This window comes from Helicoverpa armigera, chromosome 14 (genome assembly GCF_030705265.1).
Source record: "Helicoverpa armigera isolate CAAS_96S chromosome 14, ASM3070526v1, whole genome shotgun sequence".
NCBI lineage: Eukaryota > Metazoa > Arthropoda > Insecta > Lepidoptera > Noctuidae > Helicoverpa > Helicoverpa armigera.
In genome coordinates this window covers 8,339,770-8,364,894 of record NC_087133.1, presented here as the reverse complement: position 1 = coordinate 8,364,894, position 25,125 = coordinate 8,339,770, and the positions used below count along the sequence as shown (strand labels likewise).

The following is a 25,125-nucleotide window of genomic DNA, read 5'->3' as shown; positions in this document are numbered from 1 at the left end:
TAGGTAATTGTTAGGAATCCGTAGTTGAAGAGTTGTTTTAATAAAGACTCATGATCTGCCTTATCTTTTCCCAGCTATGTTGGAGTCGGCTGACAGTCTAACTGCAATGCTGCTGATCAGTGTTTTATATAGTGCGGCTGCCTATCTTTCCTCCTCAACGAGAAAAAGCAAACTGACACCCCTCGGTGGGACTGGCAGTCAGACTTTCTTGGCCCCTCATTTTATAAGAAATGCCTCTTGATAAAGTACAGGTGCACTAAATTCATCAATCGCGTCACTTTAAATCTTAACCATTCTAATTTTGTGCAAAAATGTCATCAAATATACTTACCATCGTAAGCTCATGACTTGCGCCGCAGTCCTTCAACGAATTTCATGCTCCAAATTCGATAATGGACAGAAAGGAGATTTTTTAAATTAAATTCTACCCAAAGGGATACGTCATCGAGTTGAATATTAAATTATTTTTATTTATTCTTTACGGATCGTTCTCGCTCAATGAGTGGCTTTGTACAAATACCTTTTACAAGTTTTATCATTGTTTGTCTAGCTCATTCAAACGTACCTATGTAATTACAAACATTGCTTTAGATTGCAAGTCTATGTATATGCCTATTATCTTTAATATTGTAAATGCGAAAGTATCCATGTCACTGATTTAAATGAAATTTTGTAAAAAGGTAGAAAGGACATAATAATATGCTACTTTTATCCGGATGCAGGAAGTTCTTCTCCAGGACGTGGTGAAACTACAAAAACTAACCAGTGAGCAATAATTTCATAAAAATACATCTGTAATGAAATTAAATATAAAATATGCAAATGTACCTTCATATAAATCAATTCAAAACTCAATCTCCGAACGTTTCATAACTTACGAATCGAAGTTGGGGCTCGTTCCGAAGATTCATTACCATGATAGCTTACCGCAGCAGATTTGCTATTGATTTATTAACAGAATCTTAAAGTACTTACGTCGAAACTGGTGTTAATGTAGGTCCCGAGAGGTCTAACTGCCGTTATTATGATATTAGGTAAGCTGTGTAATATATTCTATGTAACCTGATAATATAGGTACGTATATGTATATGTGCCTTTCGTCAGGGTAGAAAATATTCTAAGGTCAATAAAGCTTGAACGAGCAAATAGCTCAGAAGCTATTGTTCCGATTTGAGAAATACATACTTTCAGTGTACTTCAATTATTGAGAAACGTTTTTTTATAAGATTATATTATGGGAAGCAGTTCCTTCGGGATGTGGTTGAAAACGCTGGCGGAAGCTAATTAAAATTAAATCATAATGACCAATGTGTATTACTTATTCCAAATAGGTACGTATGAAGGTGAGAACATGGTATGATCTTTAGCTAACGGAGCTTATTAGCCCGCCACCGGACTCTCTCGTATGTCTTCTCGACTGTCACTAAATACAAAGCTATGTTTTAACTCTATATCTTGTCGAGTCTTAACTTTCTTCATCGCAAAGCTTACGTTGTAATTCTAAATGATGGGTCATTATATAGCAAAAAAAGCGTTAATTTTTAATACCAGCCAGCATGAAAACTCAATACATTTTCCAGCAAGGAATTTACTTTCAGCAGTTCACGTACCCCGCTTACGTTCCTCTTTCCGTCGCTTCCATTATGCATAAACCCTAAGTCTGTTAGCTCCTCAAAACGTTGCTCAAATGTCCGGTATAATTATATGCAAACTTTGAGTTCTATGCTGGCCAAAGGTTCTGTTTCAACGCTAGTCTTTTGTTATAAGCCAGTTCATACATACCTAATCTAGTGTTAGTTTTTATATCGTTTTAGTCATTTTACTTTTCATAGAGTATGAAAAAGTTAGGTGTTCAAATAAGTTTTAGTTCTTTCCATGATTTTACATAAAATTTTGTTACAAACTTATAATTTAATGAGATTGATACAATCCATCATATTATTTTCATATACGCTATTAGTTTACGCTGAAAATGAGTAATGATGGTAAATCATTACTCATTTTCAGCGTAAACTAATTTCTTCGCAATCTCATTTATAATCCCGTAAAAAACTAGCTCACGTTATACACTAAAACTTCTAGAAAAAACCTCTCAAACTTTACCCACTTCCTCGTAAACCAGACCCATTTCACCTAGCAATCTGACAGTTTTTCTAGTAAAAAAAAAATCTAGAAATAAAAACAGGCCAAGTGAGAGTCGAAATCGCGCACGAAGGGTTCTCCGTACCATTATTTATAAAACGGACAAAACAATCACGTTTGTTGTATGGAAGCCCCCTAAAATATTTATTTAATTCTAGTTTTCAGTATTTATTTGTTGTTATAGCGGCAACAGAAATACATCATCTGTGAAAATTTCAACTCTCTAACTATCACGGTTCATGAGATTCAGCCTGGTGACAGACGGACGGACGGACGGACAGAGGAGCGAAAACGATAGGGTCCCGTTTTACCCTAAACGGAACCCTAAAAATACCTAGAAAAAAAATCTCTCACAAAAATATACAACTGGGTTTTTCGTAGAGGTCTTAAAATCGTCAAGTTAAACTTTGATCTTTCGATCTGTACGTGACTTGAATGTAAATTCTGTTCTTTTTTGACCTCAGTTTATGTTTGTATGTCACATATCGATTCGCACGTCCGGTACCCTTGAGACCCTTACAGCAATCCTTTGAGAAGATAGACTAGGGTCAGTTGAACATTTTAATGACAAACGTAGTAGATCTTTAGTAGGTACTCAGTTGGATATAATTTAAGCAGAAAAAAAAACACTTTGAATTCTCTCAAAATTTTACCTACATGAAAAATTTTCAGTCGAAGTTTCCAGCATATACTTACTTATAAGTAACTGTGTACGTGACCTCTATAATCCATTTAGGTTACCTACACGACATTGAATCTCAATTAAGTTGGTATGTTTTCGATAATATCGATTACCTATATACTTTTGGGTCAAATTAAAACTCTTTATAGTAACACAGATAGTTTCATTCCATAATTTCTCTCATTTAGCACATAAAATTATCATTATCTATTATTCCAAAGGGTTTTGCACAAACATACAAATATTAGTATTTTTTCCGTGTAGCACGTTACACCTGAAACAAAAGAAAAATATAATTAGAATATTCTACAAAAATGACACCATTTAATTTTAGCACCTGTGTATTATAATTTCAATTTAAAATCTTTCATGACTCCATCACCAGTGCTAAAAAGTTCAATTTCTCATCCTTAACATGAGTATTGTGTTCTCGCACATTGCGATAGTTGACCAGGATAGTTATTTCAAAGAAAATTTCCCATTACATTCTGATCTTTCTTAAGCGTCCACTAGTATTCATCGCTATACAGATTTATGAGCCCGATCAAACTATCGGCTGCCTAAAATTTTAAAGGCTCCTATGTGAATTAATTCCCGAAACATGAACCGTAAATCTTAATACCCATCACCTTACACTGTTTCCATTACTAAATTCATCAGTTTTGTTGTAGGGTGTCCCCAATTCATTTTGCAATAATTATTCTATATCCTTTTAATCCTCTCCCATTTACCCGTAACAAAGGGGATTTGACTAAGCCTCAGGGATTGTGATGAGTATTCAGTTCTGCTCGTATTAATTAATAAGCCCTGCCACCTCCAATATTAATAGATTACAATATTAGTAGAAGGAAAATACATGATTTAAAAAAATAATACATTTTCTAGTAGTCACATTTACAAAAAAGAGCAATTTTGGTACTATAACACTTCATAGTCTTTTTTAACCAACACTCTAATTTTAAACGAAGAAGCGATCTTGTATATTTATTCCCCAGTCAGGTTAAGATTTATCAGGTTAAAGTACAATAAAATGTTAATAAAAACGAAACCCAGGCTACAAAAAACCACATTACGAGCAAAGTCTGAAACAAATACCAAAAAAGAAACACTAAAACAGTGTTATCCCGAAACTGGTTGATATACAGAACTTAATTCGCTCTTTAAAATTCTCTTGTTAGCTTGCAAAGTAAATCCACACTCGTCTTCATTGTTAGAGGGACGGGAGCACAATGGACACGATTTGAATGGAATGAAAAAGCTCATAGCTTTCGAGAGACAGATTACACGTGCTAGTGGTCGGCCGTCATCAGATTAGAGGTTTTAGAGGAATGGACTTCAACTTGGTCCTGTAGATTTTGAGATCCAATCAGAAACACGCAGACTTAAATTAGATCGTGAACTATCGAAACGCGTCAACAATTGAATGAGAGTCAAACTGGAATTGGTAATAATTTGAATAACAAACTGTTCTCTAGCAAAAATAATGTTCAAAAATTTAAACTAATTTCGAACTACGTTTAAACAGTTACTCAAACAACAGTAATAAAGTTGTTAAAAGTATCCTAAATTATTACTTACTCGGGACACTTTTTACTGCCGTTAAATAATTTCAAGGCTTTTGCAAAGGATATTAAATTTTCGTACCCTAAAATAATTTGTTTAGTGAGAGAGGAATATATAACTAGTTCTATTAATGTTAAATTAGATACTAAGCTGGTTGCTAACGAAGGTATCTGAACTTTAGAAGGAAATTCGAAATACGCTATAACAAAAACAAGACCAAGAAATGACGCCGAAGATCCTAAAGGAACACCGTAGTGTTGAAAGTTTGTATTGCAAACTCGCAAACTAAGTTAATAATTATACACTAGGGAATTGAGCATGGAGTATAGATGGAATAATAATATTATGGATGGCATAATAATAGGTACACAGGGACTATTTTTGGGGTAGAGGAAGAGGAAATGTTTCTGATATTAATAGTGCTCTGTGTTAAGACAGATGATCCTACACTCACACGACAAAATTGTGGACGATATAATTCGCTTGATTAAGCATAGAAGTACCGACAAATTATCATTCTTGTGACCATAATATTCATATTATAAACATAATTTTAAAATAAAATACAAACCTTTATCTATTGCATTGGGCATAGTTATACTATGCATTTCAGAGTCTCTTAGAAATAAGTAGTTGGCTTTGAAGCCGGTAGCATCAAGTCTGTCGTTGGACTTGAAAGTGATCCTTAGGAAATTCTTCTGTGACGTCACTTGGAGCTCTTTTAACTGACCACAGTGCCTGTGGCTTTGTGATTCTATCATCTGACTGTAAAACTGGACGTAGTCACTCGCTGATACAGCTTCACATCTGAAAAGGTTTTGATGTGTAAATATTATTTTACTTTAATACTTTTATTTTTCAAGCTATTGGGTATATTGACTTGCAAATGTTATGGGTTAATTCCAAGGTGTGTTGAGAAGATTGCTTTGTGTACTGTGAGCTTTTTTCAAACTTTGCTGGTGACCCTATAAAAGGGCTAGTTGTTGAGTGATACATCTAAATATATAAAACTCATAGGTGACTGACTGACATAGTGATCTATCAACGCACAGCTGAAACCACTGGACGGATCGGACTGAAATTTGGCATGCAGGTAGATGTTATGACGTAGGCATCCGCTAAGAAAGGATTTTGATCAATTCTACCCCCAAGGGGATAAAATAGGGGATGAAAGTTTGTATGAAACTTTGTCAATTTTAAACCGATCGGACTGAGACTTTGCATGCATAAAGCTACTATGGCGTAGGCAACTCTTAAGAAAGGATTTTGATAAATTCCATCCCTAAGGGGATAAAATAGGGGATGAAAGTTTGTATGCATCTTCTTAGATTTGTACACGCTAATCTTCCGAACTACTGAACGGATTTCAATGATTTTTTCTTTGTTGTATCAGTATTAAGCCTGGTCAACATATAGGCTATAATTTATCTTCGAAACTTGAAGACCTGATGCAGAACTCCAACAGACCAACAAAACTATAAGAGATACAAAAATGGTGCCATGGCAAAAATTGTTTCATGTGATGAGCATTTTCAGCTGAGATAATAAATTTTAAGATCTGGAACACCTGATGTGGAACCCCAAGAGCCCAGCTTCTCTATACCATATACAGGTATGACGTTTTAGCAAAAGTTGTTCAATTTGATAAGCACTTTCTATTGACTTACACAAATTGAAGATCTAAAACACCTGATGTGGAACTCCAGGGGCCCAGCTAGACTATAGCATATAGAGGTATGACGTTTTAGAAAAAGTTGTTCAATCTGATACTCTCGCACTCTCTGTTGACTTATAAAAATTGAACCACACCTACACCTGATGTGGAACTCCAGGAGCCCAGCTAGAACCATGACGGGGGTAGGTCTCACGCCTCTGGTTTGGCTTGGCCGTCCAGAGTGGAGTCGCTAGAGCAGGATTAGTAGCCCTGCTCGGAGGGTAGGTGCCTCATGGTAAGCACAGGGAGCGCGTAATCTGCGTTTAAAGTCCACCGAGGTATCCTCACCCTTCAGCTCATACTTGAGAGATTGGTTCTCTACCCACTAAACAACCACGACTTCCACTAAGTCACCACGACTTTGTCATCTATTTAATGTTTTTTTACGTAATAATACTTGTGTAATATTTTTGCCACACACAAATGTGGACTAATTAGAATCACTACTTTTATCCCTATGGTCACGTCTATTGCGGTTCAGTTCTCAGCGTTTTGTTTAGTCTGCTGTGCTTTTGCTGTTAAAGTACAAAAATTAAGTATATAGAACGTTTCTCTTCGGTCCCTTAAAATTGAATATCAGACTATTCAGATCTTTGATTTTGCTGACCCCGTAGTCGCTGGCATAAGGGACAGGATCCGCGTACGAAGTCGCGGGCAGAAGCTAGTTTATGTAATAATTTTATGATTCTACTATAATTTTGGGCACGTGAAACACAAAAAAAAAACACTTAATGAAATTGAAACTAAGTTGATGTCACGTCAGACCCAGATCACGACGGATTAGGCACACTTTTTTATCCCCCATCCTGACTTCAAAAAACCCTCATCATACCACCGAGTGGCGACAAAACCTACTTTATAGGTGACTTCTAAACCTAATAGTATTCAAATGAATTACTTACGGGACCACACCTTCGACGTCGAAATAAGTGAAATGTAAATGTACTCTCTCGTTTTCGTTGCCGTAGAAGAAGTAATTGCACTCTGTGTCCCTTGGATAGAGGCCAGGGTGGTTTGGTGACGTCACAACCCCCCTGCCTCTTTCACTGCTATTAAATACGAAGGCACATGGAAATTCTAAAAGTTGGCTCCCCGTTGCGATCCCGTAATCTGAAAGTCAAAAACTTTTTACTTTTGTTTTTTTGGCGCCCAAGGCATTTTAGTGTAATTGGGGCTTTTGAGAATGGATACTTTGCTGTTATAACTTGTGTTTTGCGCTGAAAAAGTTGTCTCCCCTTTGTGAGCCATGCTTTGACATTACACTTTGTCTATTCAAAAAAATAGGAAATTCGTTGCTTCAAAAAAGGGAGGTGAAATAAAAATTGGAAATCCAGAGGTGGTAGTAGAAAAAGAAGCATTAATGCATCGTCACCATGTTAGAAATGCGAACACTCAGAAAAATGTGAGGAATTACGTGCGGATCGCATCAGGAACGATGACGTAGGAATACGAGGTGCTCGGAATGCCGATGTGGAAATGACAAAAGATTTTCAAACACGCTCAAAATGTGGTTCAGAATAAATTGTGGTTTTAGATACGAATTTGGCCAAGTAAATCTTTGTTTTCCTAACCAAAGAGTCAAAAACTATGAAAAGTAATGGTAGTTGATTTAAAATTCACTTAAATTGATTTAAACTTCGATTAAACAAATGATAGTGTAGTTTAAAATAACAAAAAAAAAAATTTTATGTGTCCTATATTTACCTACACTAAAGGATAAATATAAAATATCTAAGCCATATGAGAATAGAAGCCGTGTAAATAAAAATGTGTCACACATAACTCAAAACGCTCTCTGACTTGTTTATACTGAGAAGAAGTGCCATGAATGATATTTCCCAAAGGAACAAACTGAGCAACGCAAGTCCGAACTAATACAAATTGATATCAATCAATCACAATAAAACAAAAGCATGACCATACATACGGGATTAAGATAAGATAAAAACAAAAAAATACCTTCAACAAAGGAGTATGATATCTTAAACCCCCGACTATGTCTCGATGAGTATATTCCACGGAACTCGATAGATAACTTGGGTCCATTCGACATTATTGGCCTCGGTATATCGTTGCCGCAAAACGATGCCATCTTCTCAAGTCGACCATCTACATACAAAAATACGTCGAGAGAATCCATACTCTCGCAACTGTAACAAAGTAAATTTGCTTATTCGATATCGCTTCGAGTGCTTTGTTTTCGTTGTTTGTACTTGTCCACTTTGTTTTGTTCGAGTAATCGTGTTAGGTTTGGTCTATATTTTATTTCAATGTACGTTTTCTGTTTTGGTGAATTCTTTGATATGAAAATTATATTATTTTGTTTAAAGACATCTGAGAAAGTAAAATCTGTTTTACATTTTCAGAGCCAGCACTCATATTTGAGACGCCAAAAATCGAAACAGATCTATTGTTACTGAATGTAGGCATCTACCTATTTAACACCTCAAGGACTCAGTGAACACAAAAATTACTAAAACCATTCTTTAAGAAAAAACTTACTCTATAATATTGTCTGTTATTCGTTGTAAGCTGAAGTCTTCGAACACCAGTCTGACTCTCTCCCTGCCCCGAGCTAGGAAGTCATAATGACACTGCGTTTTCTGAGGATAAGGCGCCGGGTAGAGTGGCGACGTCAATTTCCCAGTCTTGCTCTTATCACTGCTGAACACCTGATGGCACGATGACGCTGAAATTAAGGTGTCAGTGACTAATGGAAGGCTTATAGAACATATGGAATGGAAGATTTGCGTAACATGCGTGAGATGAGTTTGTGGATCGAGTGATAAATTGTTGGTCTTGCCGAAAGGTGTTTGGTGTGAATTCAGCAGGTGGTTTTCGTTTTTTCGAGGTTGTGAACCAAAAATATAGAATATTTAACCTTAACTATAGCATTTATGAGGTTTCTTTAGTACCTAATACTTGGGAATATACAAACTTACCCAGAATTTTCTATGTAAAATGTGTGTATTTTTTTTAGCACACATTAATACCCCACCTACACAAACTACTAAGAAAATAAGTTTCAACAGGAATATATATAAATGGTAAGTCTGTTTCCTCCTGAAACCGAGAAAAATCCTCATCCTCTTGTAAAATAGGTAAAATAAATTTTATACTCCCGCCTTTGGATTAATAAATTCTCAAGCAATTTGGCACGATTCTATGAACCAAACATATTTGAGATAAGCTCAATGGAAGATTTAGCTGCACCTCTAGGAAGTCATTGAATCCTGTTATCTTGTATTGCTTAGTATGCTACTTAACTTAGTGGTTACTTATTGCTAATGAACTACTTAACAGTGGCATGAAATTGTTCACTAACCGACTAAGAAGTCCAACATGTAAAAAAAATATCGTAAAAGAACATTAACTACAGTATTTAAAAAAATGGTCAAGGATCACTACTTGGCTCATTGACTACTATCGCTGTGTTGTTATTCTTTTATCTTTATTCTTCTATCTTTACTTTCTGTTCATTGACTATTATTTATTTATTTTTATTTTTTATATCTTTGGTATTTATCAATTATATATAATCTATATGTATGTACACCCCAAACTGCCCGTTTCTCACTGTGTTCTACAGATAAACTCCATCCAAAGGTTGTCTGGAAGAAATCGCTATTTAGCGATAAGACCGCCGATTGTACTGTTTTTTGTATGTTGTGATGTCCTGTGTTGTTAATTTTCTTGGTGTACAATAAAGAATAATCTATCTATCTATCTATCTATCTACTGAAAATTTTCATTTAGTGTTCAGTATTTCTTGTTATTTTATATTGTCATATTGCCTTTCTCTAGTGTCTATTTCTATTTCTGCAGATGTCTTATTTGATATCTTGAAGCAAATAATCGTCACTATCAGCTGGTTTTTACATATAATCGTAACCGTAATTCCTAATCGCAAAACAACGGATAGATAGCTTTTAGAAATCCGACAATCGAAACTGAACTAATGACGTGTTAATCCACGATTGATAGGTCGATATAATTTGTCATATCTGCATGTCATGCTTGTCAGTCAATGTCGTGGACTCGTGGTCGGTAATTGAATAGATCAAATAATTCTTAGAACTGAGAGTGGCGTTGCTAAAATTGATTTTACTTGATTATGTCTTGACAATATTTAGAGTATGAGCACAGGTATATACACAAAATAGCGAATTACATAATAGGTACACCTGTCACTTTGTGCCTTCATTAAGAAAAGAGGTAATTTTCCAAAGGCATAAAAAAACGATATCATAGAAAAATGGACTTCCTTAAACGTAGAATTTTAAAATTACCTATTCAAAAATTTTTTACGTACTTACGTAAAAATGGCACTCCAAAATAATGTATGAGGTGATTTTGTTTTCAAAAAACGCAAACGCTGTGTTTTGAGATGGCAACATTATCCGAAGTACTTACTTGCGGCGCTTACGGCCGGTCCTAAGCCGGATATTGCTTCCGTAGTACTTGATTTCTTATTAATATCCCCATCTGGTGAGAAGAAGATTATTTTGGTATATTTTTTTATATAAAATTGTATCAAGTTTAAAATGAAATGCAAAAAGCTATTATAAGAAAAAAACAATGAGTTTGTTATTTTCTTGTAAATATGGAAGAAAAAATAAGGGTGTTAATTTTGTTTCGTAATAATTGGATAAACTTAGTTTTTATCTCAATCACTTGAATAAAAAGCAATGAAGTTCTTTCTAAAAGAAATGGTATACGAAAGTTCCTACACCTGGTGATGCTTTCATTATAGACAGCAAAAAAAATACTTAATATCACTCATTCTTTGCTAGCACTGACCATACCTATAAAGGCTAACGGAAGCCAAATCACATAAGGCAATAAAATTAAACTCAAAAATCTGAACCTGCATTTACAGCTCAAATTTCAACCCTATTCACATCTCTGAGAGTACAATTTACTATAACATGCTTACTAAACCTGCGTTTGGGTCGTCCTCCATTTGAAACTGGTATCTCGCTTTGAATCCTTGGCCAGGAATGTTCGAGTTGGCTGTGAACTGTACCAATAAGTCTGGTCCCGTTGACAGAATCTCATACCCTGAAAAACATGAGAAAGTATTAAAAAGGTAAAAATATTTTACAAAAATATACAAACGAAAACATAATAAGTAAAATAGGACGTGCATTTTTCATGTATTAAAAGCAAAAACAAAATAATATTTTTTCGTGAAATACAGATTGAGTTCCTGTGCTCTCCAAATCAACTTTTTTACCATGAAAAAATATACTACTAATTGAAAAATATTTTTCGCTCAGTCACATACCAAAAACAATCAACGAAAAAATCCCTCTTATTAGAAAACAATACATACCCTTTTTTTTCGGTATAACTTTTTTATATTTTATTTACATAGATATTTACAATAAATATAAAAAAAACTATCCTAGTAAAACAAACAACTAAAAAGCATCAAAAAATACATACCTATAACTTCATTACAAAGCATGGCTAGCACTGGACTCGATGAAGTTCTACCATCGAACACTTTTATTATGTCTGCGCGATTGAGACAGCTGAAAAGTGGAAAAGTTATAACACCGAAAGGCAAAGGACATTTACTCAAGCGAACTTCTTAATACCTCTCGTCGCCTTTTTGAAGGAATGACTCTTCGAAAACTAACTTGATCCGCTCGTTTTGCCTAAAACAGGAAGAATTTTGTGTTACGCATTATTAATCTGGTGAAAAGAATTCAATTATAATATATAGCCGTTTTCCCGCGGTTTCACCTGCGTTCCGTGGGAAGTGCTGTCCGTACCGAGATAAAATATAGCCTATGGCACTCGAGAACATTGTAGCTATCAGTGAAATAATTTTGGAAACCCGACCAGCAACAGTTCCAAAGATTACAACCTACATACAAACTTACAAATTTTACCTCTTTATAATATTAACTCTAGTACAGGTAAAATCGAAAAAGTTAAGGAAAGTCATATGTTACTATCAACTGTCTATTAAGGTTTAGATCATCATTATTACTGCACAAAATTGCACCTTACTTTGCACGCCAAAAAACTTAAATTACCTTACCCCAACAAATGTTCACACGACACACACGCCAATATTCTTCTCATATCTTTCAACTACTCACCTCGCGCTAAAGTGATAAGTACATCTCACATTGCTAGGATAACTTGACGGGTATCGAGGACTATACAACCTTCCATGCGCGGGTCTGTTTGCTTGAGAATGAAACACGTAATCACACCACGTCTCAGCCACTTGTACACCGTCTGTCTCGAAATTTCCTAGGAAACGAGATACAAGTTTTATAAATTGGAAAACTTTAGAAATCGATGAATGGAAGTCTATCTGTTACGTGAGTGAAATGTTTGTTTGTTTCGTGTTTTGCTGTTAAATTCTTTGTACGTGTCTTTATGGAGTCAATTTTATTTGTATTTGCTTAAGTGTGATATAAACTTCTTCTTTGTGGATATTATTTTGGATGGCGGGTAGTTGTGTAGATAGATGTTTAGGTGCTCTTAGAAACTAACATTAACATAATGCCAATGATGGAATGCATAGGGCTAGTTCAGCTATGCTCGTATGCCCATAGCATTACTGCATGAATTCATTCGCGAATTTCGTATGTCAATTAAATACCGTTAAAAGAATGTTTTGATTAATGGCATCATTTTAAAAGCTACAACAATGAAGCTTCAGATATTTTATATAAAATACATAAACCCTTTGAATCTTCTTTCATTAATTTTCGTAATACCAACATCGCTCCAGCTATTGTGTCTGACAAAATTAATTGATATATTTAAGGTAACCAGGCCAGAGTCTGATCTGATCAGACAGATGGGTAGCCAAGGACGAAACTGACTGTAATAAGAATTAATGATCACAGAGTAAAAACTTTATGGTGCGAATAAACGAAGTTCGGAATAAAATGAGATGTTTAATAACGTATATTTTTGCTCTATGGCAACGCGTAAAGTTTTAAGTGTTTAAATTAGATGATTTATTATTGACTGGAGTGTTTTGTGACTTCGTTTATGTTTGCTTTCATGAAATGTTAGTACTGAATTTGGATCTCATTTTATGAACAGTTAGAGAAACAAGTTCAGTCTGAATATTCAACTTCAATTTTATGGGAAATTGTTGCTTGAAATATAAGTACTGCTATTACATGATTAATTAATTTAGCCCTTAATTATAAATGGTCTCGTATAAGAGATGTTTTAGAACTATACGTATTTATAAAAAAATAATATCGCAGCAGATAGGTACTACTTACTTCTATCAATAAACCTGTAATTCCCAACGAAACCTGTAGCATTTGTTGCCGTAGGTCCTGTATGTAGTTCCAGCACCAGCAGGGGCCCATGGGAGTATAAAGCTGGGGGTGCATCAGCCCGACTGCCGCAGAGGACCCGGGACCAGGCCGAGTACTCGTTGACCCCGGGGGGCCCGGGGCCGTGAACACCCCCTTCCGAGTAGACTTTTAAGTAGTCGCCCCGAATGCATCTGGTGGGAGAAAGTGGTGTGTTAAATAGTGTATACTGTAGTTTATAATAATATATCGAATGGCATTATTGTTTTGTAGAGTTTTTATGATTCATTTAATTCACTATAGAACACAAAAAACTGTATATAAGCAAAACAATAGAAATAAGTCATAGACGACAGAGAACCAATTAAAAGTCCTCGCTTATAATAACAGGCTAGAAATAACGTGAACACACATAAGTGCACCGTTTTTATGAGGTAAAAATATCAATGAGACAACAGAAAGTTCAAAAGATACTTTAAAAAAAATCGGTAAAAAAACTTTTAAGTTAAACGGTTTTATCTTATGTGCACTGAAAACTAGAAAATAAAAAAATAGTTACTTACCTGTCAACCTACGTAGGTGGTCCCGGTCATATTAGCCTAAAATAAAAACGTGGGGCCCATTAACTATTGCTGTAGTACTCTCTTCTAGAGGTATAATAGGTGTGGATTGCATCGACTTACTATAATCGTAACTGGAGATTTTGACAATCAATAATCAGCCGTAGCTCATGATCTACCAAAGTATAAAGATATGCTTTGCCATAGGTAGGATTTCACAGGGGCCCCACGTTTTTATTTTAGTCTAATATGACCGGGACCACCTACGTAGGTTGACAGGTAAGTAACTATTTTTTTATTTTCTAGTTTTCAGTGCACATAAGATAAAACCGTTTAACTTAAAAGTTTTTTTACCGATTTTTTATTTTCTAGTTTTTAGTATTTAATGAAAATGCCTACCGAATATTCCTCATTCTATCTAATTCATTTAGTGCATCATTATTACACGGTCTGTTACCTGACAATTTATTACAATCTAATTCCTCAATACATAGCCCTTCCAGATACTTTTTTTTTAACGACCCCAAAAATCATCACATGACCTCTCCTGCTGTGGGTCAGCAGCGGTGAGGGAGTGCCAGACTCTTGACTAAGAACCGTTTTGTTCCGTCGTAGGCCTTTAATGTACCAGGGCCGTGGTAACTCTTTCGAACAATCTCGCAGCCCAGGCAGGCCTTGGCCCTGTTGGGCCCCGCTGGAGTTACTGACAGTTTTCTACTTGTGAAGCCCTTTCATTTGATACCCATATTGGTGGGATTGATAAAAAATTGTTATCAGCTATTTGGTAGCGGCGGCCATCTTAGATTTCAATTTTGCATAGTAAATTGTATTCTACTTGTTGAGACCTTTCATTTGATACCCATGTTGATGGGATTTATAAAACCTAAGTTATCCGCCATTTTGTAGAGGCCGCCATCTTGGATTTTAATTTTATATAGTACATTGTATTCTACTGGTTGAGAACTTTCATTTGATACCCATATTGATGGGATTGATAAAACCTACGTTATCCGCCATTTTGTAGCGACCGCCATCTTGGATTTCAATTTTTTATAGTATATTGTATTCTGCTTGTTGAGCCCTTTCATTTGATACCCATATTGATGGGATTGATAAAATCTACGTTATCCGCCATTTTGTGCCGGCGGCCATATTGGATTTACAATGTTATTGATATTACTATATTGTATTGTCATCGGAATTAAAGGTGTATACAAAATTTCAGATTAATTGGTTGACAGGAAGAGGGTGAAATTTGAATTACTAAATTTGACCCAAGAAAAAAGAATGAATAAATAATAAAACAAACTGGGTGAGCTAAATAAAACCGTTTAATAATAAAATAGACGTAAACGAAGCTATATCCCCCTAAAAATCCCTTTTGTTCGTTAACTTGATTGATTATTTTGCTAGTGGCTATCTTTACAATCTCCCGGTCAAAAAATAACTATCATTAGGCTAAGTTAAGTAGGCGTTGAGCGTAGGCTTGCTATTCACTAAAAAAAATATGCCTTGATCGAGTATAACTTAAAGGTCAATTTATACCATTATTACTTAAGTAAAGATTATCATATGGCGATAGGCGCCAGTTCCGTCTTGTGACTGTATTACCTACTAGTGAAATAAATAAGAAAAAAACCTAAACACATATAAAAAGAAAAATGAAGACAATATCACCGAGTTTTATGTTGTTTTAAGGATTTCTTTATCCAACCTTGACATCTACTTTCTAACGAGGGTGAGAGAGCGGAAACGCAATCATTTTCCTCCAGATTATATCCTAATACCCTGCAAGATATAAAATGGGAAAATTAAAAGGAGGTTTGAAAGAAAATTCGGATATCATGAACGGAGATATTTAGTAAATATTTATGAAGGCTCGAGGTACGCAAAGGAAATTGAATCTTATTTATCAGAGTGGAAAGCAGTTTTTTCGAGAACAACATTTTTTATGTTATGTAGGGTTACCAAACTCCAAAAAAAAAATTGAACATGCTAACGCACCTTATAGCTAGCTTAGCTATTAATTACACCGTTATCAAAATGTTGGAAAAATATAATTACATAAATGAAAATTTATTTTCATATGTCTAAATTTCTAAAAAGCCACAGCATAAACGTATCACGTACCTCAAGAATAATATCCTCATCTCTCAAGTCTTAATTATGCAGAATGTGTCGCGAAAACATTTCGAAAATTAAACATTGTCACGTATAAAATAAGAACGAAACTCCCCGATAACCCAATTAATTAACAAATTGATAAAACCTTCATTAACATGCGGTTACGGTAATGAAAAGTTTCATCCCAAGAGAATTCGAGGCATCGATGCGAAATGGAATCTACAGAAGATAAATGTGTCAAGCCACAATTTTATTTTGGCTATATACTCCGGTTCCTTAATTAAGTATCTCAATATTTTTAAATGTTACCTCGTTATTACTCAGAGCATATGCAGCAATTATCATTTTTGTTATTATTAAAATAAAATATCAAGCAAATATTATAATTATATTTTATCTCAAACGGAACCTATGCCATAAGATAAAAGTAAGTAAGTTCTGAAGATAAGTATGTACCTACTAAGTCATTAAATTAAAATAAGATTAACTGCTTGTGTATAGCACTTGTGTACCGCTAATTATAAAACAATAGAAAATCAATTCAGTATCGCGTATATCTGCAATCCGACGTAGAAGGGATTAATATATGTATATAAGGTAGTTCTTTCGCATTTGTAATATACGACAGTAAGGATTCGATTATAGAATACATTACAAAATATTTTCAAAATATGTTATATCAATCAACACACTCACGATGAACGAGCACTTATTTATAGTCCACACGGAACACAGTATTAACACATTTATTATTCATTTTCGCTGTCCCACAAATGTATTGCCAACAGCCTGACATGGCTGTAGCATTCAACACAACCATTTTCTGGCATTGAACCCGTTGTTCAAGCATTGTATGAGAATTCATATGCACAACTGTTCTATTCAGCACATTATGCAGTGTCGCCATTATTTTATGTCATTGCTTCATAAAAGATACAATGCTTATTGTTCGTGTTCCCTTTTCTAAATAATTCATAGTACCAACTAGGGCTTCCAATCCCGCACCCCATGCTCGATCCCGGTATTGGCGGGATCCCGCATATAATTATGAAAAATATTATGTGAGGCAAATAAAACATTAAATTAATCAAATTAAATCAACGTAATTTCACTTTAATGAACGTTAAATGAGATCAATCAAATTACACTTCAATTACTGAGATCAAATATAAAAATACAATCAAGTACAATAGTAAAAAGGGTCGTGAATGGTCGTGCGCATGTTGCTTTACAGTCCCGCAAATCGAGCGGGATCCCGCACACGTAATCCCGCAGCGCTCGGGACTAAAAAATGATGCGGGATACCGGAATACCGAGATCTCGGTATTGCGGGATTGGAAGCCCTAGTACCAACCTCCCAGAGACGACTCCAGGCCTATAAATTCTTCATGCGACATCCGACTGTGAAACTTTTCTATCAATCTTTTAGAGGTCAAGGTTAAATCGGGATTATTGCTGAAATTTGATTTTCGAAATTGTATCAATTCGTGCTTTCAGATTTTTTGTCCAATATAAGTATCTTTTTATAAAATGTAAGCTTCGTTTGTTTGAAATACTTAACACCCGAAATAGACCAAAAGTATTCCATTCTTATTTTCCTTCTTGTATTTTATGCCATTACTTATACTCTACTTGGCCACAGTTTATAATGTTCTTATGATTAAACACAAGAACACGGGAAAAGACAGATTATACAGGATACGAGTACATTACTCAAGTCTTGCAAATTATTACTTCTACGCCCGAATGTTCAAGCACAATGATTTGTAGTCCAGCTCACAAAACCTCATTGTCCAATAGGACGCGTTCATTGTTGTACAAAACACATGTTTGCATGTAGGTATGTGTCATGAGAGAGATGAGAACAAAATGACTAGCGGAGATGACATAACCTGGGCTGTGGGATGGTTCGAAAGAGTTACTGCTGCCCAGCTACCTTAATAAAGTACATGATGGGTTTTAGTCAATAAGAGTCTGACACTCCCTCACGCTGCTAAGGGGTCATTTGATGATTTCCCATAAAAAAAGATGTTATAACCAAAGAAACCAGCGCGCCAAAATGTTACTAGCTTCGCCCTCGTACGAATTTAAAAAAAAAACGCTTATTATTTTTTAAATACAATCAATCAAGACCGAAGAAAGCGAACGGCAAGTTAGTTCTCGCAACCGACTACAGTACGTTTCTTGACCTACTAGAAGGCGTCTGGCCTAGATTCTTCATAGCATCTCCGCTATCTTTCGTTCCTCCGTGGTACGCGTACACGTGAATACAGCAAAGCATAACTTCGGTCACAACCAGATACGGGATTTTATGAAGGCAAACACGGGTTGCCGTCTTGTTCACTTGCAGTTACGTAGGTACTTTACGAGATCGTATGTCATATCGATAGCCGGAGCTCCTATACGGATATTCACCTTCTATACTGCAGTATATCGGGGTTGTAAGTAATTGGGGTTCGAATTACTACGTATATGTGTTCATGTTTCATACATTGCTTCCTCGTTAATTGAGAGGTGGGTGGATGTTATGTTCATGAAGTTGTGATTTTTAACCGACTTCCCAAAAAGGAGGAGGTTATCAATTTGGCCGGTATGTTTTTTTTTTTTTCTATGTATGTACATTGATTACTCCGAGGTTTATGGACCGATTTACGTGATTCTTTTTTTGTTCGACTCGGAATAGCTGCCAGTTGGTCCCATAGTCATCAGGTCAGGATCTGATGATGGAAACCCTGACAAATCGAGGGCAACCTTCGAAAGTTGTAGGCATATATAGGGTAAAAACTTGATACTCAGGTGTACGCCTAAAAGCACTATTCAACAGTGAAGATTTGGAGCTGATCTGATGATGGAAACCAGAGAGGGTCGAGGGAACTCGACAACTGAATATGTAAACTACCTCGTGTTTGGGCTTAAATTATTTGTATTGACAAGACCTTTGCAACAGTGAAGGTTTGAAGCTGACCTGATGATGGAGACCAGAGAAAGTCGAGGGAACTCGACAACTAAATATGTAAAATACCTCGTATTTGGACTTATATTCTTTGTATTGATGAGAACTTCCCACTTGTATGGATAGTGACAACTATACGTATCACTGAAAAGCTTTAAATAAAAAACTTTTTAACAAAAAAATTAAACCGACTTCCCAAAACACTAAAAAGCAAAAAAAAAAACTATTTTTAGGTGCATCGGCCTAGAAGTCGGTGGCAAAATTAACTTAGTAACATCCATTAGACACCGAATTCTAGGCCGATGCACCTAAAAATAGTTTGTTTTTTTGCTTTTTAGTGTTTTGGGAAGTCGGTTTAATTTTTTGTTAAAAAGTTTTTTGGGTTAAGATTTATCTGTTTTGGGTTATGCTACTGTCATTTGTCAAATAATGCCAAGGAGGACCAATGACGGGGTTTTATTAATTTCATTTGCTTGTGTGTGTGTTTATCTGCCTGTAGTATCGTCGTTAAAAGGTTTCATTTGCTTCCATTATGTGTCCTCTCATACAAAACTTATCCTTCAGTACACACATGGCATAGAGATTAACGATCGGCTCTTACAGTCATAAAATATGTATAATCACTGATATAGAAACAACTGCCGTTTAATAATAAAACATCACTTCGAACAGTCGAAGACGGATCTAGTTCCCGTAGATACAGCTATTTATGGCTTCTGAAGAAAGTTTCCTAATATAAACCATGTTATTGATTTTCTTTCGTCAGTTTCTGAGTATTTGTGAAGTTCGAAGTGACAAGAATAGTTGAAAGCACAAGAAACTACGAACATTACGGATTGACAGCCTGCTCACGATTATGGATAAATCTTTAGTGTTGGAAGATCTTGTATAACTAACAATACTACATGTATAAAATGACTGGATGAGTGATTGATTACATCAGGTTACAATGGTGGTCGAAAATTAATTTATTATGATCTATTAACGGACTGATATTGGAAAGGCCTTTGCCCAGCAATCGGATAGTACCTACCAGCTCAGAAAATACAAACCCCTTGCGCTTGCTCTATGAGTTACAGTTTATTGAAAACCAAATAATATTGTAAATTTTTATACTTAAGAAATAACATTGTTTTTCAAAATGAAACATCCCCATTTTTTCTAATCAGCAAGACGAATGCGCTGGGATGTACGCCTGGATAATTCACAAGATAAAAATACTATCCCACTAAGTACAAATCCCATAAAAAATTACTTATTCCTTAATTGGTCCACTTGGCTCAAGCTGCCTATTTACCTACTTCTCGGTCCCAACCACAATTTCCTTAGTTATTTTCTTTCTGGAAATTCTCTAAGAGTTCTAAGGGAGATAAAAAGTTTCTCGTTGTGTACCTACGCAATTATCAGATCTGTGGGTCCATTGTCGAGACTGTTACATAAGAGCCTTCTACGAATCTAATAATAGGTAGGTAAGTTTATTTGGAAGACGTTATTTTTTGTTTATTTTGTGAATTAAATCTGGATGGCTGAACAAACACAAAGTATGTAACTTGAGCATGCTACTCTATCAGGCAAAAGAAATATATAAAGTTTCATTGACCTTTTCCATATAAAAATTGATCAAAATAAACCCGGTAGTTGTAATATTTGCCGTTATTATATGGGACTTAAAGTAACTTATTACAGGTTCAGAACTACCTTAGTCTTCCATGAAAACGGGCTTGTAAAGACAAACGTTTTTGAAGGGTCAAATTTCTTAGGACGTGTATTGAAATGGTTTTGGAAATGTAGTTTCTAATATCAGATTAAATCAGATCGGCATACATAAATAGAAACTACCACAAGTAAAAATATCTTATTTGACAGTATATACAATGTTTGCCATGTATACTCCTCGTAAAAAATTACACGTGCTTTCCTAAAAATCCCACAACTTTTCAAGTGGCGTGGCACGTTCACACCAATTTTAATTGATAACGGTTCAGAAGTTTTAACCAACAAATAAACTCACTTTCGTATTTATAAATATTAGATACGATACTACAGAAAGGTTTTGTGTTTTGATTCCTGGACCTTAATCAAATTCACGTGTAAGAGAAGGTTGTATTTGTACTTTTGTAGGTACAATACAAAATTTCTATACAATTGTGATTTCAGGAACTGTGGGATGTAATAAAGGAAAGGGTTTTCAGTTAAACATGTTTCGACCTTTTGTTGAAGATATCTGAGGGCACGGCAGTGCCCCAGCCAAGACTCGAGCAAAGCGGGCACGGCCGTACCATCTTTTCTCGAAGCGTTTCGCGGCTATTTCAGCCCCCTGTATCTTCCATGTGAACAAAGCTAGGAGTTTAGGTTTTCGATGACCAAGAGTAAGTATCAGAACAAGCTCAGTCCCAACATTACAAGAAATTTGAATAAATAGTTTACGAGTTATGAGCGATCAAAGTTACACCATTTTGTCACTGACTCACTCACTGACCGATCATCAAAAGTCTAAGGTACTTCTAGCAAACTTAGAACCTTCAAATTTGGCATCAAGATAGGTTATTAGCTACATATAAAGGGAAAATTATAAAAACCTTAAAACTTAATAAAAAAATAGGAAACAAATTTATATTTGCGGTTTTTCAAGAACATTGTGTATGAATTTTGACTGCATTGATAACTTTGTTATTTATTTATGTACAAAATGTTACTATTTGTTTTATTGTTACGTAGTGTGGTATATTGTTATTATGTAATAAATATAAATACATATGAATAAAAAAGCTAGGTTACAATAAAATGAATAATGATAAAATCTTTCATATTAATGCAGTGCGATAAATACTGCATGCTCGCTCGATAGATGGCGTTGTCCTGGTCTAAATCGCGCTACGGTTTTTAGTTAAAAAAAAAACAATTTCATGTGATAGCGCCATCTACCTCTGAAATAAATCTCTTTTATTCTAAAAGATATTCGATTAAAAAATTCGACAATTTCGAAATTGTTTAATTTATTTAAAAAAAAATGTTGTTTACCTGCTAGTTTAGGTCTACATATTTAGTTAGTTGCATGTAAGTTAATTTAATTTGTTATATACTTAGAGTAGAAGGAGACCTACAAAAAATAAATTAGATCCCACCAAAAACATTAAATGTAAAAAAAGCCAATCCTCTACGCAATTCCTCCACCGTAAAAAGTTTTGAGATCGCATAGAAGCCAAGTCCTGTTCAACTTTATTTGTAATAATAAATCAATATTTTGTGACTATATCAATAGTTTTGTTCACATTACAATAATATTGTCTTGGCCATGAGCACAAGTTAATAGTCGCTCCCTGAAATAATGTGTAAATACCATTGAATTGATACATTCTATATGGACATGATTTTACGATTGGACTGATTGGAATTTGAGATCACCATGGACCAAACATGCGCCATAGTGCAGTTCATGATTTTGGATGATACTGACTGTCTGTCATTTAGTAACAATTGAAAAAACTAAAAGTATTTAATTCTGTGATATTAAACTTCATGATTGACTTTCACCTCTCCAAGATATGCTGTATTATATTTGTAGTTTATTGTGCTCATGGCCAAGTCAATATTATTGTAAAGTGAACGAAACTATTGATATGGTCACAAAATATTGATTTATTATTACAAATAAAGTTGAACAGGACTTGGCTTCTATGCGATCTCAAAACTTTTTACGGTGGAGGAATTGCGTAGAGGATTGGCTTTTTTTACATTTAATGTTTTTGGTGGGATTATTATTTTAGGTAAGTACTTATTGAACATACATACTTATTACTATAGCATTCAAACCGATCGGCCAGGGCGGCTATTCTCTCAGCAAACTGCGCAGGACATTATTATAATAGTGCACAAACATGTTTCGTGTTTACTTTTTTGTATCTGTGCTTAAAAACGTGGTTACTGAATTTAATTAACTAATCTAAAAATTAATAGAAGCAATATCACTAATACCACTTCGCTTACAACAGCGGTATTCGGGCCAATATTGCACAAAATTAAGTGCAGATAAAAAAGGTATCTTTTATAGTATTGCCAACATTTGTAGAGATGAACAAAACAATAAAAGTAAGAGGATCTCAATGCCCGCTGCATTCCGTCTATAATTTGTTGCAACGGCTATGTATCGAAACTGGGAACACCTATTTGGAGATCTGTAAAGCGACGGATGTTGTACATTGTAAAGATAATACGGGAAATAAATGTGGGTACCAGGTTCTGATAGTGAGGAGTGGTGAGCCAATTGCAAACTGGTGGTGAACATAAAACTGCAATATTGGTAACCATCTGTCTTAACTATCAGTAGAAAACCACCCCAAGGTATATTAATTATCCAAACTTATTAAGTACAGCAAAGAACTGAAGTCATCATCACATAAAGACGATAACCATAATCATTACCATCTCAGGATTTTAAACAAAAATACCCAAATGAGCTTTTTTATCTCTTTAAGATAAATACTCATTAGTGCAGATGATATTGAGAAAGAAAAAAGAAAAAAGCAAGAAATCGAATTAATGTGCACTTAGCGAGCGGAGCGACTGCGAATATCTATTTAAAAACCGTTAAACCAACAAAAATAAAACTTAATGGTAAACCTAAATAGCTTCCTTATTAGCAGTTAAAAGTAACAGATCAGTGAATGGGTATTTGTTTTGTTTAAACGTGATATTAGAAGAGAAATAAAAACAAAGGAACAGAGAAAATTATAAAGAAAATTGGAAACGTGGTTAAATGGCATGATTTTACGTTTCGTAAGTACATTTTTTGTAAATTTTGTAGGCAAAATGCGACTAAGTCCAAGCCTAATTCATGATTCATCCAAGCATTTGCTTGTACTTAAGTATACATATATAATGCACAAGTCATTAACTAACACCATTCACGTCAATTTCAAACGGCAATCTCAACTAAAATTCATAGCAAACCTTCATAATAAATCAGATTAGAACAATACCATTACCTTAACAAAACTATGCCAACATTAGGTACACAAACTATTCAGACGTACCACATTAGGTACCTACCTACATACGCCAACTTTAATTCATCCCGTTTACACATGGAGAAGAAAATGACTATCAGAGATGTCATAACGGAAAGCGCCTAAGAAAGTAGCGAGTCAAAATGGGGGCGAGCGCGGAACGGGGAACGTTACAATTTTCGTCATTAAATGCCTACTTTGAACCCAACCACCAAAAATCATCAGATGTCTTAAAGAACCCGAACGCCTCACCCGTAACTAATAGTTTTGGTCAAGTCCACCGTACGAATTTGACCTAGAAGAAGGCGTCTGACCTACCTTCATTTTGGAATCTCTGCTCATCATTCCTTACTCCATGCGTTACACAATCGTGTCGTGAAATATGACGGTATGTTAGTCAAATTACAGCCGCAGGTGTATTCTGTTACTGACGATGATAGATGATGTTCGCGTGACGGATAACGTGTATCGCTTACAAATTATTCACGTTGACTGCACACGCGGGGTTTTTGATGAAAAGAATGTGATATTAAATATATTGGGCGGATAATGATGGCGGGATTTCGTGTCGTGGTAATTACCTACATATATTTGTTAAGGTAATTATTTTGAAGATTAGGTTGACGTGTTTTGTAAATACAAACGAATTTTGGTAATTTCAGAGATATACGTGAAGGGCTATTTTTCCAACTTTTAGATAATATGTGGAACTTAGCAGACATGCTTTTTAATTGCGAGTAAAAACTAGGTATGACCAAATAAAATTATTATATATCATGAGCCAAAATTAGTATGCATGATTGTTACTCTACACTCAAAGAAAGTTTTTTAAAAGAATATAATAAAAAATAAATAAAATCGGGAGGATAAATTCCTTTGTGAAAATTTATAGCAATATAAAAAACAAACAAAAGAAAATATATTTCACTTTCCCGAGTCTGATATTGACTTGAGTCACGGGCATACAGCCAGATAAGTCGTGCAATATGCGCCGGTGGAAATACTCCAGTTTCCCCACTCCACATCTCATCTCTTTATCAAACTTCTTGTTGAATACAAAATGCCCTGTTTCACATTTAC

The 25,125-nt window shown here is 35.0% G+C and overlaps 1 protein-coding gene across 1 annotated transcript in view; it reads right to left on the bottom strand.

The window, feature by feature from the left end:
* Nucleotides 1-2,975: 2,975 nt before the first annotated feature.
* Nucleotides 2,976-25,125, bottom strand: part of LOC126053863 (suppressor of lurcher protein 1) — an 83,182-nt gene continuing 61,032 nt past the window's right edge. Inside the window, exons 5-15 of the mRNA XM_049837174.2 lie at nucleotides 13,367-13,596; nucleotides 12,215-12,371; nucleotides 11,705-11,764; nucleotides 11,550-11,638; nucleotides 11,043-11,162; nucleotides 10,515-10,586; nucleotides 8,604-8,790; nucleotides 8,061-8,251; nucleotides 7,004-7,211; nucleotides 4,959-5,194; nucleotides 2,976-3,098 (exon numbers count right to left, since the gene is read on the bottom strand). Coding sequence (XP_049693131.2) covers nucleotides 3,028-3,098; nucleotides 4,959-5,194; nucleotides 7,004-7,211; nucleotides 8,061-8,251; nucleotides 8,604-8,790; nucleotides 10,515-10,586; nucleotides 11,043-11,162; nucleotides 11,550-11,638; nucleotides 11,705-11,764; nucleotides 12,215-12,371; nucleotides 13,367-13,596 — 1,621 coding nt within the window. The 3' untranslated portion in view covers nucleotides 2,976-3,027. The remainder of the gene's footprint in view (nucleotides 3,099-4,958; nucleotides 5,195-7,003; nucleotides 7,212-8,060; nucleotides 8,252-8,603; nucleotides 8,791-10,514; nucleotides 10,587-11,042; nucleotides 11,163-11,549; nucleotides 11,639-11,704; nucleotides 11,765-12,214; nucleotides 12,372-13,366; nucleotides 13,597-25,125) is intronic.